The following is a 14,469-nucleotide window of genomic DNA, read 5'->3' as shown; positions in this document are numbered from 1 at the left end:
ATGTAAAACTTAACTTCAATAATGATCTAGTGTTTTGTATGGTAACACATATATACATTTTGTCAATGGAAGAAAATTAAAACCTCTGTTTTTTATTTTGTTACGTGACAATTGAAGATGTATATAAGGTCTAATAGGGCTATTCAACATGTGTTTCTATGTTTAAATCTATTGGTAAGAAAATGTAGAAATATTGTGACATTCTAGAGCATTAAGATCTCTTATTATCTGATCCAAAGATAGAACTAAATGATGAATGAATGCAGTCACAGTCAAGTGTTTGAGTTGTCTTCTTACACCTTAATCTTGTAGAATTTTCATGATATGTCAAAGATATAAACTTCATATGTACGATGGGAGGGTTTATAATATCACAATGTTTTTTTTTTTGTGTGACCGAGGGCTAGTTTTTCATGATATGTCAAAGATATAAACTTGTGTGTACGATTGGAGACCACTTACTCGGCCCATTAAGCCGATTAGGTAGCCCGTTAAACCGATTAGGCGGCCCAATATAAGGTTTTCGAAAGTAAAAGATAGATTTATAAAGACAAAACAAATTCGAGGGGTTTCTTGTAACTTTGACCACTTAAATTCCAAAGCCCATGTAGTTTTATTGTGAGTCGGTGTGGGTTAGCTTGTAATTTTAAAAGTAAAAAGGTAATAGTGAAAATAAATAGAAAGTTCAAGCGGTTTCTTGAAACTTTCACCACTTAAATCCCAAGCAGGCGAGAGAGAGAGAGAGAGAGAGAGAGAGAGAGAGAGAGCAGAACGGAGAAGAAAGTATCTTTTTTTTTTGTCTCGAAGTCAGAGAAAGAGAGAAGAGAAGAAAGTTTCGAGCTCCGATGAGTTCCGGAGGTGGAATCGTGGCTGGACCAACACCAGCATCAGCTCATTCGAGCGGCGGTGGAAACGTGGAGTGGCACGTGAGACCACCGAACCCTAAAAACCCAGTCGTCTTCTTCGACGTCTCTATTGGTGGCATCCCCGCGGGTCGTATCAAGATGGAGCTTTTCGCCGACATTGCCCCCAAAACCGCCGAGAACTTCAGGCAGTTCTGTACTGGTGAACTCAGGTACCTTCGGTGAGATGTGGGCATGTTTCAAAATCTTGTCTTGATGATAATTGAGAGAGATGGAGTTTGGACAGCTCTGAGTTATTGTCTTACTTAAAAAAAAAAGCTAACCTTTTTCTCTTATCTGAATGTAAAAAATGCAGAAAGGCTGGGAAGCCTCTTGGTTACAAGGAGTGTCAGTTTCACAGGGTCATCAAGGACTTTATGATTCAGAGTGGTGATTTCCTTAAGGTCAGCTTCATTGTTCTGTTTGGTTACTAGTAACTCTTTGTTTCTTCTCTTCTTGCTTGCTAAATGCTCATAATGTTTGAACTCTTGCAGAATGACGGTGGTGGATGCATGTCCATTTATGGCCACAAGTTCGATGATGAGAGTTTTACTGCCAAACATACCGGACCTGGACTGCTCTCGATGGTATGCAATAGTTTAAACTATGTCTTTACTCATGACTTTGATTACTAATATTGCTCATCTCGTTGTTCTTTTGTTGTAGGCAAACAGTGGGCCAGACACAAATGGGTGCCAGGTAATTTTCTGTCTCCATATAATTGCCTTTACTTACATGTGACATGAGATGTTTTAGTTGCTTGGTTGGCCATATAAATGTTTATCATTTAAGGCTATAATTAACTTTACTCTTTTGCATTGCAGTTCTTCATCAGTTGTTCAAAATGCGACTGGCTTGACAACAAGCATGTTGTCTTTGGGGTATGTCCTCTTTTCCACATACACGTGTAATTGCATATGATTGAACCAAGAAGCTCTTCAATTTTCTCACTTTGTGGTTATAACTGAGACTGTCTTAGTAGGAAAAACTTTATAACCATATATTAGTTGAGGCAGAGAAGCATTGAGTAAACTGGTTGTAGTGTTGTTATGACTTACAGATTCTTCTTTTTGATGTACAGAGAGTGCTTGGAGATGGTTTGCTGGTGGTGCGGAAGATTGAGAACGTTGCTGTTGGACCAAACAACAGGCCTAAGCTTGCCGTTGTAATCACAGAGTGTGGGGAGATGTGACAAGCTTTTTTCACCCAAAACACTTCTTGAAAAACTTATCTTCTGGAGTAATGTAGGGAGAACCTTGAGCTTATTAGTTGTAATCCTTATGCATTGTGACAGATCCTAAATCCCAGTATGGTTTTCGAATTGACATCATTTCCATAAGCAAAGCCTGTTTTAAACTTTGGTTTGGATATCAACTGCTTATGAGTAAAAATGTGACACTTCATATTCATACCAACTTATATCTGAAAACATCATTAGCAAAAGGAACTAGAAACCAAAAAGGAATCACATAAGAAAGACATCAGCTCATCAACATGTGATGTAGCTTATGTAAAACTCTAATCCCCTTTCTAGTATCTATCAATCAATCTTCTTTCTGAAGAGCGACATAGTTCAGCGGTATCGCCGTGGCATTGCCTCTGCCGCTTTCTCTATAATCTTTGACACCGGACCTTCCAGGTGTAGTCCCAACCCTACGACCAAGTGGTGTTTTTGTCACATTGTCTGTGTTAAGACTCTGTCCCAATGGCTTCTTCTTTGCAGACTTTGAACCATATTTTGCTTCTTTCTCAGTAGCAAGCTGACCTTGTAGCCGTTTCTGCTCCTGTTTACGCAAAACAAAACAAAGAGCTTTGTTTTGTTAGTTCAAGACCACAGTGATTGTCTACAAATCCTTGTTTTGATTAACACACGTACTCGGAACTGACGCTTTTCCTCCTCTCTTTGAGCACGCAAAACAATTTCTTCTTCCAGTGTTTGTAACAACGGGAGCTGGATTGAAAAAGCATACTTCACATAAGCTGAATCAAAGCATAAAAAGGACAGTTGAGTAAATGTACAGTTAGTTACCTTATCACACAAGAAGGGGACTCCTCTTTCTTTCTCCCAGGCCTTCACTCTGGTGGTCAGACCATCGATCATTGCTTACAAAATAACCACAAGAGGTTAATGTCATCTTAAGACCGATCAGTTTGACAACAGGTTTTTGTATCAACATCAACTAAGTTTAAAGAATGAACAAGCAGCACAGAAACTCTACAAAAACGTCAGTTGATTTGAATCAGGCATTGTCTGTTACTATCTTCAAACACTATTTACCCTAACAAGTGCAAGGAAAAACAGATAAACTCTAAACATCTAACAATGAGTTTTCGAGTTTCAGCTGGAAGGAACTGACCTCTAGGTGAGCTGTTAATAATAAGAATCTAGGAATGAAAAGAAAAGTGATTATTGAAAACTAATCCAAGGGGATATCTAGTTACAGAGTATTGTTTCTAGAAAGCATCATACTGAAGTCAGGCTTACTTGCATTAACCAAGTAGTGCATGTATAAAAAGACTCACCAGGAATTTTGCTGATAAGGCTCCTAGCTTTCTCCGCGCGTTTTAAATTTTTGTGCGCTCCTCTTACAGCACTGAAGCGGTTCTCATCCTGTTAAGAAGGCAAATTAGAAGAAACAATCAATATCACATACGTATACAAAGCTAGGTTGCAGGAAATTCACACAAACTTAGATTCTCTATAACATTAAAACTACACAAAACAATCTCTAGAGATAGGTGTGATTCTCTCTAGTAGTTGCAGGCTGCAGTTAACACTAAGACTTGAAATATTTTCATCAGACAAATGCTGACAGTCAGCTTCAAGCCTCCAAGGTCTACAAATCTTCTCTTGACCTACTTTAATAAAAGAGAAATTTAAAACAGTATGTGGGTGGTATTCACCTTTTCATAATCATCAAGCCATTTTTCTTCTTCCTTTGCGTGCTTCAACTTTTCAACTTTGTCTAAAATTTCCTTTCTGCTTGAAGCTTCTTCTTTTGCCTTCTCGATCTGCTCATCTAGGCTTTCCAGAATATCAGACAGATCAGCATCACCTGCAAAGGAAACCTTCGTCACTGCACACCCAACGAAATATATAATTTTAAACCATCGTACTTTCACATTAGTCAGAAAATAATTTGTACTTAATTAATTAGTCAGCCTACTCTAGAGGAATATGTATGGTACCAGAATCAATGACGTCGATAAGACTCTGTCTTGCAGCATCGCTGTTGAAATCCATATGAACCTCTCTGCAGATTTCTTCTAGTTCATAATGCCTCTTCAGAACCAACTCCTTCATCTTGCTGGACTTCAGGGCATTCAGTCTTTTCACTTCATCTTCAGCCTATGACCAAAATGTTAAAGAGTTAAGAAAAAGTTTGATACTCGCTGACTCAGACAGATGAGAACAAATGAATATGATCACATTACCTCTCGGACAATGTCAAGACCGAGGCATCCTTTTCCCAAGGCATCATCAGCTTGAACAGAAAGCAACACACTCAAATTGTCAAATCTTCTCCTCTCATCCGTAGTTGTTTCCATCAGACTCCACAGCTCTTGCATGGTTCTTCCCAAACCTTGTAGCTGAAATAAACAAGAATCTCTCAAGGCATCAATCCCTACTAGTTTTTCCAAACAGTTGGGAAAGTATTGTTTTGCTTCACCTTAAGCAGCCTCTGACGCTTCTCTTTCTTCAGAGACTCTACAAGCTCTGTCAATCTAGCAAGCGTATCATTACTAATGCTTTTCGAAGCCCCGGTAAGGCTTTTATGGACATTACCCAACGCCTTAGAGAAATCGAATGAAAGAATCTCCGACAACTCGTGGACAGCACTGATATAAGAGTTCACTTTCTTCAGCCGAACAGCCTGAAAATCGAAAAAAAAAGAAAAATGATAAACACACATAAATCATAAAACTCTTTGTAACATATAAAGTATAAAAACACCTTTTCATTGCGAAGATCCTGAAGATGTGCTCTAAGCTCATCCAACTTTCTTTTAGTCAAGTCGCTTCCATCAACTTCTAAACCAGAGCTAAGAGGAGAATCATTCCCAGCGATGTTACAAGAGATCTCTGCTATCTGAGTCACTATCTCAGACACTTGTCTCCATCTCAGATCCTTTTTCACCATCAGTTCTTCCAACACAGGCTTCACAGAAGAGATCTGCTCCTTCAAAGAGCCTTCTTTCTTCGAGAACGAGGCTTGTTCACCGAGCGCAGACATGAGGGTGGCGATCTCAGCTTCAGACTGAGCTAAGGATCGTTGCAGCTCAGCTCTGTGCTTGCGAGTCTTGTCAACTTTCTTGTTGTATATGTCGAGACACTCTTGCTCGAGTTCAAGCAGCATCTCGTCTCTCTCGCTGTAACCTTCGCCAATCTCATCCCATATGATCTGCATTAAAAAAAAAAAAACAAATCTTTCTTGCTCAATTGAATCTGATCAGAAGCGTGAACCCTACGGAAAAATTCGAAATTGGGATTCGATTGCGTTATCAAATGAATCGTCGGAATCAAATGAGGACCTGTAGTTCTTGGAGGAGGGAAGTGCAAGTGGTGGTGTTGGTGGTTGAAGAAAGAGACATTTTCTTGTTTTTCCGCCGGCGCCGCCGTGTAGAAGGGAGTTTTGACGAGGCTGGGAAACCCTAGAAAGGATTAAGGGGTGAAGATCCCGAGAGAGATTGTGTGTTTGAAGGAGGAGACAGGAGAGCAAGTGTTTTTGGAAAGAAATGTTTTTGGCGGTAGTTTAGAATTTTTTTGTATCCCTCTCGATATTTGTGCACTAGAAACTCCAAATTTTAAATGTATATATATATATATATATTTATGTGAAAGATATTGCCTTTTTGATAATGAAGTAATTTGAAAAAAAAATATTAACAAAAAAGAAAGTCAAATTTTGTTTTATGGCTTTATAACGAGTGACTGGAGTTACTCGAGTGATGACACTCGAGATCATTCGAGGAATTGCAAGACATCACTCGAGGAATTCTAAAAGTTATTTGTTTTCGGACCCTGCATAAACTGTTTTTCATCCTTTCAGAACTTGAAACATGTTTTAAAATTGTTTCTGAACCCTTTAATTTTTTTGAGCCCTATAAAAAATGTTTTTGAGCCCTTCAAAACATGTTTTCGAGCTCTTTTGAACATATTTTTGAACCCTTCTGAACATGTTTTGTATCTTTTCAAAACGTGTTTCTGAGCCTTTCAAATAATTATATTCAAAAATGACATTACAAATTTTGATATATTATTTAATTATTTTTATATAATTAACAATTTTATTACTAAAATATCCAAAAAATTAAAAGTTACAATTTTTAAGCGTAATATCATTAGTTTATTTTATATATATACAAATTTTATAAATAATTTTTAGTTATTTAAATTTATATCAAATTTTTTATTCATTTTATATAAGTTGGTTTGATGTATTTAATCAAAAAATAGTTAAAATTTTGTCTAAAATTATAATTATAAATATATACATATATTTTCTTAAATATAATTGAAAATAAACAAAATATTTTTATCTTAATTTTATGTTTAATAAATCAAATTTATATTAACATATTAGTAAAAAAATAGGATAATTTACAACACTAATAAAATTTCGTTTTTAAATATAATTAAAATTTAAAATCTATTATTGTGCATGGTGCATGAAAACACGTAGTAGATATACATGTATATGGTTGATTTGGTGGCTAATTGCAAGTGTCACGACGCGTGAGACGAGAAAATGTTTTGTTCTTCTAGGACTTTTTGGCTTTTGTCCTTAAGTGTAGTTTGGTATGTGCAGTTAGAAATTAAATTAGAATATTGTCACGTTGTTTTAACACATCTTTTCAGAATACGACTATGCATGGTAAGTACTGGTACCCCCCTGAAGCCCGGACCACAAAAATACTAGGGGAAATATTATAGTTGGCATATAGAAAACAAGAGTAAAGCGACTCCAATCAATAATAATAATAATGATTTACAGCAGAGATGAAGAAGTCAAAGTTTTGAAGAGAATATATATTCAAATCTCAACATTTTGGATAGGCCGGGCCAGGTCGGGTTCCCACCGGTTCTTTTGGGATCCTAAACATTTAGACCTAATAAGCACTAAGAAATTTTCGGTTCGGATTTGAACCGGTTCTTCTCGGGTCCGGATCTATAATTAAAATTTCCATAAAATATCCATAATTTTTCGGGTCCATATCGGATTCGGACCAGGTTCGGGTATTTAGGATCTAAAAAAGACTTGACATACTCAACTTCATCAAATTTAGTCTATATTTGCCATATACATCTAAAATTTTACAAAATAACCTAAATGAAACAATCAATAATTAAAATAAAACATATTTATACTGTAAATTTTACATTATAAAACTTCATGTTAAAAAAATTTTACAAAATAATAACAAATGTTATTAACAAAAGATATTTCAACTAAATCATAATATAATATATATAAAATAGAACACAAAAATCATAGTTTTGGACATACATGTTTTTAAGTCGAGTACAAATCGGTTCTTATCTGGTTGAGTCTTTTCGGATCGGTTCTTTTCGGGTCTGGGTCTATTCGGGTCTGTTCTTTTCGGTTTTTTTTTAGTAAAAGAAATTAAGACCCAAAAGGTACTTGTAAATTTTTGGTTCGAGATTTTTAAGCCGGTTCCGGTTCGGATTTTCGGGTCCAGGTTAAAATGTCCATGCCTAATTTTGGAGAACCAAACTTGATTTTATTTTATTTTAAAAAGCATAAATTTTTATGTACATTTAAATATAAAAATAATATTTGAAATAACTCTATTTGATAAAAAATAGCATGTTATTGGGCTCAAGTGTTATTCTGGATACTGGGGCCTAGTGTTATGTTTGGATAATGGGCCCAAGTATTAAAGTCCATTATATAAAAGAGTTATTAAAGTCCTCTTTGAGAAAAAGACAACACCAACCAAAACAAATTGTCAGTGTGTTAAAGAAAAGCTTTGCTTCTGAAACGTAAACACACTATTAACCAAATTCACCACCGATCTTCGATTCTTTTTTGCGCTTTCTTCAGGTTTTCTCCGCCGCTCTCTCGTGTTGGTTATGCTCTCCCCCCCCCACCCAATTGATTTCCCTAGCTGTTTGATTCTCAATTCTTCTTACAGATCTCTCTATTAACTAGAGTTCGTGTCTTTCATATTGAAAAAGCGATCAGTTTCTTTACTCCGATCTTAATCGTAACTTGTCGACCGACCACCGCTATTCAATTTTACATATCAATATTATTATTAGTGTAGTTTTCCTCTGATAATGCTTATATTATTCTCTGTGTAATTCGATTTTTTGAGTTTTAGCAGAAAGTCTGTCTTTTTTTTTTTTTTTTTGCGGGAAAATCAAGCTTATATAAGTCCACAATGTTGTATTCTTATTCGGCTGTTTATGATTTTATAAGCGTAAAATGATTTTGGATAATTCAGGTTCACACTATACTACTTGCTAATTTTGTTTTCCTTCTTGTCTCTTCAAAAAGCACAACAATGGCGTCGGCGAACAGAGAGATGGCTGTGTACTGTTTCGACACTTTGGTCTCTCACTACAACGATGAAGACTCTCCTCCACCTGCCTTTGACGACGCCAATCAGTAACTTCCTTCTTTTGTACCCATTCCATTTTTTTATGTCCTGTATTGACTATTTATGTCAACATTCCCTTTTCTTTTCTTACTCATAGTCCAGTGGTTGTTTTTCCTTGTAGCCCATTGTTTGTCACCTGGAAGAAAATTGTGAATGGTGGGGAGCCTCGTTTGCGTGGATGTATTGGTACGCTTGAAGCACGCCGCTTGATCAGTGGCTTCAAGGACTACGCCTTGACCAGGTAACTTACTTACTACTTCTCACACATTTTGATATTCTTTGGCGTTTGCCCATTAGCTTAATCTACCTCTCTTCTTTTTTTTTCTGTACAATGTCATTGGTTATAAATGTACCTTTTTGATTTATGTCAATATCACAGTGCCCTGAGGGATCGTAGGTTCCCACCAATCCAACCGAAAGAACTGCCGTTTCTGCAATGCACGGTGTCTGTCCTCACTGATTATGAAGATGCAGAGGATTATCTTGATTGGGAGGTACTGTCTTCACTCTTCATCTTAGTCTCATGTTTCTAAACATAAATTAAGAATATGGTCGGCCAACAAGTAGTAGCATGCTAGTCATTCCACACATCTGATAAACCTTCTCCTGTCACATATCCCTCATGTTGATATTTGCACCCCACTTAGTTTTTGTCTGATTTGACTATGAAGGTGGGAACGCATGGTATAATCATTGAATTCACTGAACCTGTGACTAATATAAAGCGAAACGCCACATATCTCCCTGAGGTGCCAGCTCATGAAGGTACCAGTTTTGCTTAGGAGTTTGTAACTTGAACCTATATGCAGCGTTGATCTCTCTGTATGCTACCCCTTTTTTTTTTGGCAGGCTGGACAAAGATAGAGGCAATAGACTCGCTGGTGCGTAAAGCTGGATACAATGGGGAAATAACTGAGGCAGTGCGTAGGCGAATCCAGCTAACAAGATACCAGAGCACATTATTCAGCATGCATTATAGTGAATACCTTTCATACGTGAAGGCCACAAGAGGCCTTGTCCCGGCTATTAATGGGACCAGCAAGCCCTTTTCCTGATTTGCACCACCAAACTCCTGCCAATGGGTGCGAGATTGGTCCTGTTTGGGACCTCTCCTAATTTATCATTGTATTTGTGGTTCGAAACTGTAATGCTCTCTCTGATTTCATCTTCAAAGAGACAAGATTTGGCTGTTTCACCATTGTCTGAAACGCAACCTCACCATTTCTAATGAAGTTCATCGTTTTATCTTCAGATACTGAACATATACAATCCTAACATATTTGCAGTACTAAAATCACAACAATGGAATGTAATAAATACAATCCTAATACAATCCTAACATATTTGCAGTACGCAGAAACGAAAGTAGAAAGTAAGATGAAACATCCCAAACGTGAAGAAAATAAAAGAAGCATTTGGTACTAAAATCATCAATGCCCTTTTTATGTAAAGTAAAAACTAGAGAACAAAATGTAATACTATATAGAGCATTGGAGTATCATCCAGAAACATCCTACTATAGCCAATACAGAGATATAAGATAAAGATAAAAACTGATTCACATCCTGAAGATGTTCTTACAAAGCTTTCAAGATTCTATCAGTCGCCAGTCACAAAAGCCTTCTGCTCGTAGTACTTCTTCTCACTAGCTTCCTTTTTCAAGTTACGTTTCTAAAAAAATTGCAGAACGATTTTGAAGTTAGAGATTGGTCAGAGTGATGCAATAAGAAGATGAATGAGGTAGAAGAAAAGCAACTTGCCTGATAAGCTTCATGGTTGTTCACAATCCTCTTGATTATGGTGGAAGTTGTGATATCAAGAGGGCTTTCCAGGATTTGGAATATGCCCATGCTTATTGGTACAGCATACGGATTACCTTCCTCCTGTGTTAAATCATCAAACCACATTCTGTGAATATCCACCTCTTTGTATTAAACCTTGTTTTCAAAATCCATCTGAAACTGGTTTTTTACCTTTTGAAAATCATCGCTCTCGGCTACTGTCCCATGAACCACCAACGAAATATCAAATGTCGTGATCTGCATCATCCAAATCAGTGTCAAAGATAGCTCTTCATGAAAGTCATTTGTGTATTATCATTAAGTAAAGAGCAGAGGAGCTCACCGTGTCTTTTGAAACTTCCGATGGAGCACCAATTATCACCTCATCTACATAGCGGCATGCCAGAACACTTAAGCTTCTTTCATGGAGATTCATGATTGGGTGACGCGCTCCACTTCTAGCACTGCTCATCAACGTATAACATGCACTTTTTGGTCAGACGAATTTAAGCAGGGATGCAGTTATGCACATCTAATCCAAAATGGGGACAAGAGCTATATATTTATGCATAAAAATGACGAAATAAGAACTGAGAAAAATCACTATAAAGAAAACAGCCAAAGTTGAGCTTTCTTGAACCTGACAGTCTGGTCGTTATGTATCCCAACAAGAAGAAAGTCTCCAAGCTCTCGAGCACGCCTCAGAATCTGTACCAATTGAATAATCAAGAAAAGAAAAAAAAGAATTAACAACATTGGCATAATAAAACTGGATGGTCCCTCAATAATATTTAAGGAATTCTAGTTGGACTAGTCGACAAACATAGTTAACATGGCTAAATTGTCTGCCCCCAAATGAACGTACTATACCTCAACATGGCCAGCATGGAAAAGATCAAAAGCACCATCAATGTAAATTATGCGTGCATCAGGTCCTGGCCCCTGTCACCATAATCATGTACTCATAATCCACCCCAGATAAAAAAATGAGGAGGAGAAAAGTGAATCAACCAAAGAGTGTAATCTTAAGTTTAATCTAGCGTGCATGAATGAACATAGGCAATAAAACGAGATGTGAAGCAACTTTTTGTCACTCAATAGGTAAATTATAGATAAACACATAAAGAGTATCCAGTGGACCGGTGATCGGTGAAGTGGTCAAAGACAGGGTGAACTAGTGATGTTTCAGAAGGTAAGAACCAAGACTCAACCAGACAGTGTTCCCATAACGATGATGAAAGCTGATACCCGTTCTCTTTAATAATTATAACAACTAAAAAACGAGAGTCAGAACTTGCATAGCTATTAGAAATTAAGAGTCATTTACAGTACCTACCTGATCAACCTACTAGATCATTAAGAAATACATAGAGATATACACAATTTCAAACATCTAAGTTATGGTAGAAACAAAAAATATGCAACAGCTAAACTTGAGAAGAGGACACTCTTTAAGACTTGCGTACCTTGCCATTGGAGAACTGAACGATCCTGCGGGAAGTAGGAAGAAAATGTGAGACGCGAGTACCAGCTGAAGAACCTCCGTCATCAAACTTTGGGCTATTATGTCCATGGCTAAACTGCCTTTGCAGAGAAGAATGACTATGACTGTTCGATCTTTCTCTTACACAGAGCAGCATGCGACCTGCAAAGATTTATAAACTTGAATGTAATTACACAAGATCTAAGCTATCATGGCACTTGATTACATAAAACATGATGCAGTTCGTATCTCCCCTTAACATGAAAAAGCAAGACACTTTACTCTAAGCATCCTGAACTGACGAACAAATACAGCTGATACGAGCTAAAATGAATCAGATGTAAGTTATACCAACGATATCAGTGCTGGAAACTCCTTCAGTACGCTTGATCTGCTTGTACCTCCCAGCCTTCTTAGCCAATGCATAAGCATCAGTTCCATCAGGAAGAACACAAGGATCATCCCCATGGATGATGTAATCGATCTGGTACTCATCAAACAACCTCTTCATGAAATCCTCAGTGATGGCGTAAGGAGCATCAGATATGACTTCATCCACCCACTTCACCGCCTTCACCATCACCATCCTAAGATAACAAAATAAAAAAATAAACATACTACACAACTAAATACACAAGGCAGAGCGTTCTTGGAAAGATGAATCATTCGCCTCTCGAGCCATATAGTTAATATGTATACATCATTGACCCCCAAATTATTTAAGAAAAATATATATTGATCATTTAGTTCTAATCCGTAATTGTCACTGTTATACAAGGCAAAGCCAGCTTTGGACATAATGAGATGAAACATTCGCCTCAGTCTTGGCTTATTTATATATACACATTATTTATTAGTGTTCTAAAAATTGGTCTAGACTTTGTTTATGTGCCCGTTTAGACCAAAGATTGGACCTACATGAAACAATTTAAAAATCAGTGTGGGCATCAAAAAAGTATGTTTATGCGCCCGACTAATCAATAATCCCCTATAAAACGCCTAATTCCTGTGTAATTGAACATTGTTATTCACCATTTGTTACCGCCCCCTTAAATGTCAGGACCGACCTTTAAAAATCAGTGTGGGCATCAAAAAAGTATGTTTATGCGCCCGACTAATCAATAATCCTCTATAAAACGCCTAATTACTGTGTAATTGAACATTGTTATTCACCATTTGTCACCACCCCCTTGAATCTCAAGACCGACCTTTAAAAATCAGTGTGGGCATCAAAAAAATATGTTTATGCGCCCGCCTAATCAATAATCCCCTATAAAACGCCTAATTACTAGGTATTGAACATTGTTATTCACCGTTTGTTACTGCCCCTTAAATCTCAGGACCTGCCTTTAAAAATCAGTGTGGGCATCATAAAAGTCTGTTTATGTGCCCGCCTAATCAATAATTCCCTATAAAACGCTTAATTACTCTAACGGTTCGTTGAACATTGTTTGTTATTCACCATTTGTTACACCTCCCTTTAAATCTCAGGACCTGCCTTAACAAATGAATTGAGATCGAGAGAGAGAGAGAGCGACCTTTCATGAAGAGGAGTAACGGGAGGTCCTTTATTAGCTATGATCTCCTCGTCGCTGACAACACCAACGACCAATTGGTCACCGAGAGCACGCGCCTGACGCAGCGCGTTGCAGTGGCCGTAGTGCATCATGTCGAAGCAACCGTCCATGTAGACGCGAACGGGCCTCCGTTTTCTGAACGAGACCAAACGCGCGCCTAGCCCTAGGCCCAAAGGAAGCTCGCCTTTGAGGAAGAGGTGGAGGAACGTAGCTCCGACGGCGAACGTGGCTCCTCCGATTATACAGCTTCCGACGATCTTCTCCTTCTCCCACACCATTGTTTGTTTTCAGAGGAAAATGCTTTTTCGCTCTCGGATCGTTTTATCGTTTGGTTTTCCTTCACGTTGTTCGCAAAGATCGCTATCTCGGAGAGGGATGTTTGTTTCTTCTCTTTGGAACTTGAGACTCGGAATCGGAATCCTATTTATGCTTTTCGCATTTTAGTTTTTTTTTTCTCTGGAGATGGATGATGACAGCTAAACCGAAATGAAATTTGATGGTTTGGGCTGGTTCGGTGATTATAAATAACCGGTTCTGTTGTAAATTATTCGGTTTTAATTCGGTTTGATTGACGAACAACTACTATTTTTGGCTCGTAAACAAAATGTAATCTGAGATTTAGAAAATAATGAATTAATACTTTTGTAGATAAAAAAAGAAGAATAATTAATATATTTTTTTACCAAAATCTGATAATTTTAAGGTTTCATTAACTATAAAGTTATTTTTATAAAATTGAATAACTCAGATTTATAACTAAAAAGTAATGATTTTTCAGTATATAATTGAATAACTCAGATTTATAACTAAAAAGTAATGGGTTTTTTCAATATATGTTCCAAATATAGAAGCTGTTTAAACTAATGAGAAAATCTAGATGAGGTTGCTTTATATTTGTGAGTAACTCCAACTCCACTATATTTTTCACTTTAAGATAGAGTTTAGTTTAGAGTAAAAATACTCCAATGATATTATATTTCTCACTCTATAATAGAGTAAGAGTAACTTAATATTAATAAAAAATAGGTTTAGTCCAAATATAGAGTAATTTAATATTTTTTTGTTCATCACTCTATTTTCTATTATTGGAGCAAACTCAAA

General features: G+C 36.9%; 4 protein-coding genes across 7 annotated transcripts; 2 read left to right on the top strand and 2 right to left on the bottom strand.

Moving 5' to 3' along the window:
- The first annotated feature begins 747 nt into the window (after positions 1–747).
- On the top strand, positions 748–2,259 carry LOC106342851 (peptidyl-prolyl cis-trans isomerase CYP22). The gene is made up of 6 exons (XM_013781893.1): positions 748–1,075; positions 1,219–1,306; positions 1,397–1,489; positions 1,569–1,601; positions 1,727–1,783; positions 1,984–2,259. The coding sequence occupies exons 1-6, from the start codon at positions 846–848 to the stop codon at positions 2,092–2,094; spliced, it is 612 nt and encodes a 203-aa protein (XP_013637347.1). The 5' UTR covers positions 748–845; the 3' UTR covers positions 2,095–2,259.
- Positions 2,260–2,357: 98 nt separating this feature from the next.
- LOC106342849 (65-kDa microtubule-associated protein 5) lies at positions 2,358–5,663 on the bottom strand. 2 transcript variants are annotated; one of them, XM_013781890.1, is made up of 10 exons: positions 5,435–5,663; positions 4,858–5,304; positions 4,574–4,777; positions 4,338–4,493; positions 4,092–4,251; positions 3,807–3,979; positions 3,426–3,513; positions 2,932–3,005; positions 2,779–2,853; positions 2,358–2,686 (listed from the first exon to the last, which is right to left on the bottom strand). In XM_013781890.1, the coding sequence occupies exons 1-10, from the start codon at positions 5,492–5,494 to the stop codon at positions 2,447–2,449; spliced, it is 1,677 nt and encodes a 558-aa protein (XP_013637344.1). In that variant the 5' UTR covers positions 5,495–5,663; the 3' UTR covers positions 2,358–2,446. The 2 variants fall into 2 exon arrangements, with proteins under 2 accessions (XP_013637344.1, XP_013637345.1); XM_013781891.1 differs by having other exon boundaries at positions 3,807–3,958.
- A 2,190-nt stretch (positions 5,664–7,853) lies between these two features.
- LOC106342995 (uncharacterized protein At2g38710-like) lies at positions 7,854–9,774 on the top strand. 3 transcript variants are annotated; one of them, XM_013782085.1, is made up of 6 exons: positions 7,854–7,994; positions 8,425–8,535; positions 8,649–8,768; positions 8,907–9,021; positions 9,199–9,292; positions 9,377–9,774. In XM_013782085.1, exons 2-6 carry the CDS (start codon positions 8,432–8,434, stop codon positions 9,580–9,582), a joined length of 639 nt encoding a protein of 212 aa, XP_013637539.1. In that variant the 5' UTR covers positions 7,854–7,994; positions 8,425–8,431; the 3' UTR covers positions 9,583–9,774. The 3 variants fall into 3 exon arrangements, with proteins under 3 accessions (XP_013637539.1, XP_013637538.1, XP_013637541.1); XM_013782084.1 differs by having other exon boundaries at positions 7,861–7,968; XM_013782087.1 differs by having other exon boundaries at positions 7,861–7,990.
- Positions 9,775–9,949: 175 nt separating this feature from the next.
- Positions 9,950–13,771, bottom strand: LOC106342994 (ethanolamine-phosphate cytidylyltransferase-like). The gene is made up of 9 exons (XM_013782083.1): positions 13,330–13,771; positions 12,143–12,378; positions 11,775–11,953; positions 11,179–11,250; positions 10,949–11,016; positions 10,652–10,772; positions 10,501–10,566; positions 10,288–10,410; positions 9,950–10,198 (listed from the first exon to the last, which is right to left on the bottom strand). The coding sequence occupies exons 1-9, from the start codon at positions 13,644–13,646 to the stop codon at positions 10,127–10,129; spliced, it is 1,254 nt and encodes a 417-aa protein (XP_013637537.1). The 5' UTR covers positions 13,647–13,771; the 3' UTR covers positions 9,950–10,126.
- Between the last annotated feature and the right edge of the window lie 698 nt (positions 13,772–14,469).

Source organism: Brassica oleracea, chromosome C4, assembly GCF_000695525.1.
Source record: "Brassica oleracea var. oleracea cultivar TO1000 chromosome C4, BOL, whole genome shotgun sequence".
Lineage (NCBI taxonomy): Eukaryota > Viridiplantae > Streptophyta > Magnoliopsida > Brassicales > Brassicaceae > Brassica > Brassica oleracea.
This window is presented reverse-complemented; position numbering and strand designations above follow the sequence as displayed.

Excerpts from the sequence above, each read along its gene's own strand:
- LOC106342851 (XM_013781893.1), top strand. The coding sequence starts at position 846 with ATGAGTTCCGGAGGTGGAATCGTGGCTGGACCAACACCAGCATCAGCT. Across the intron at positions 1,602-1,726 it reads CAGACACAAATGGGTGCCAG|TTCTTCATCAGTTGTTCAAA; the intron begins GTAATTTTCTGT and ends TTTGCATTGCAG. Across the intron at positions 1,784-1,983 it reads ACAAGCATGTTGTCTTTGGG|AGAGTGCTTGGAGATGGTTT; the intron begins GTATGTCCTCTT and ends TTTGATGTACAG.
- LOC106342849 (XM_013781890.1), bottom strand. The coding sequence starts at position 5,494 with ATGTCTCTTTCTTCAACCACCAACACCACCACTTGCACTTCCCTCCTC. Across the intron at positions 3,514-3,806 it reads GGCTTGATGATTATGAAAAG|GATGAGAACCGCTTCAGTGC; the intron begins GTGAATACCACC and ends CCTTCTTAACAG. Across the intron at positions 3,006-3,425 it reads CCTTATCAGCAAAATTCCTG|CAATGATCGATGGTCTGACC; the intron begins GTGAGTCTTTTT and ends TTATTTTGTAAG.
- LOC106342995 (XM_013782085.1), top strand. The coding sequence starts at position 8,432 with ATGGCGTCGGCGAACAGAGAGATGGCTGTGTACTGTTTCGACACTTTG. Across the intron at positions 8,536-8,648 it reads GCCTTTGACGACGCCAATCA|CCCATTGTTTGTCACCTGGA; the intron begins GTAACTTCCTTC and ends TTTTCCTTGTAG. Across the intron at positions 9,022-9,198 it reads AGGATTATCTTGATTGGGAG|GTGGGAACGCATGGTATAAT; the intron begins GTACTGTCTTCA and ends TTGACTATGAAG.
- LOC106342994 (XM_013782083.1), bottom strand. The coding sequence starts at position 13,646 with ATGGTGTGGGAGAAGGAGAAGATCGTCGGAAGCTGTATAATCGGAGGA. Across the intron at positions 11,017-11,178 it reads TCCATGCTGGCCATGTTGAG|ATTCTGAGGCGTGCTCGAGA; the intron begins GTATAGTACGTT and ends CAATTGGTACAG. Across the intron at positions 10,773-10,948 it reads CATAACGACCAGACTGTCAG|TGCTAGAAGTGGAGCGCGTC; the intron begins GTTCAAGAAAGC and ends GTTGATGAGCAG.